Source organism: Eimeria mitis, genomic scaffold (assembly GCF_000499745.2).
Source record: "Eimeria mitis Houghton genomic scaffold, Emh_scaff350, whole genome shotgun sequence".
NCBI lineage: Eukaryota > Apicomplexa > Conoidasida > Eucoccidiorida > Eimeriidae > Eimeria > Eimeria mitis.
This window is the reverse complement of record NW_013571842.1, coordinates 9846-10103: the sequence shown is the minus strand read 5'-3', so window position 1 is coordinate 10103 and position 258 is coordinate 9846. Positions and strand designations below refer to the sequence as shown.

At 38.8% G+C, this 258-nt stretch overlaps 1 protein-coding gene across 1 annotated transcript in view; it reads left to right on the top strand.

The window, feature by feature from the left end:
- Positions 1-258, top strand: part of EMH_0008980 (uncharacterized protein) — a gene marked incomplete at both ends in the record, with an annotated part of 4985 nt that overhangs the window by 245 nt on the left and 4482 nt on the right. Inside the window, one exon of the mRNA XM_013498532.1 lies at positions 176-258. Within this exon, the coding sequence (XP_013353986.1) occupies positions 176-258 (83 nt within the window). The remainder of the gene's footprint in view (positions 1-175) is intronic.

Genomic DNA, 258 nt, shown 5'->3' with positions numbered 1-258 from the left:
GGGGGCTGAGGCCTAGGTGCATATACACCCGAAATATATTTATTATTTTATTATTATTTTATTATTTTTTATCGTATTTTATTATTTAATATGTTGTGTTGTTTGTAGTGTAAAATATTTTTTGTTTTTCGCTTTGTTTCTCTTTTTATTGTACTGAGACTGCTGCTGCTAGGAGATATGGTGGGGTGATGCTGCTGCTGCAAGTGCAGCAGCAACAGCAGCAGCAGCAGCAGCAGCAGCAGGAGCAGCAGCAGTAGC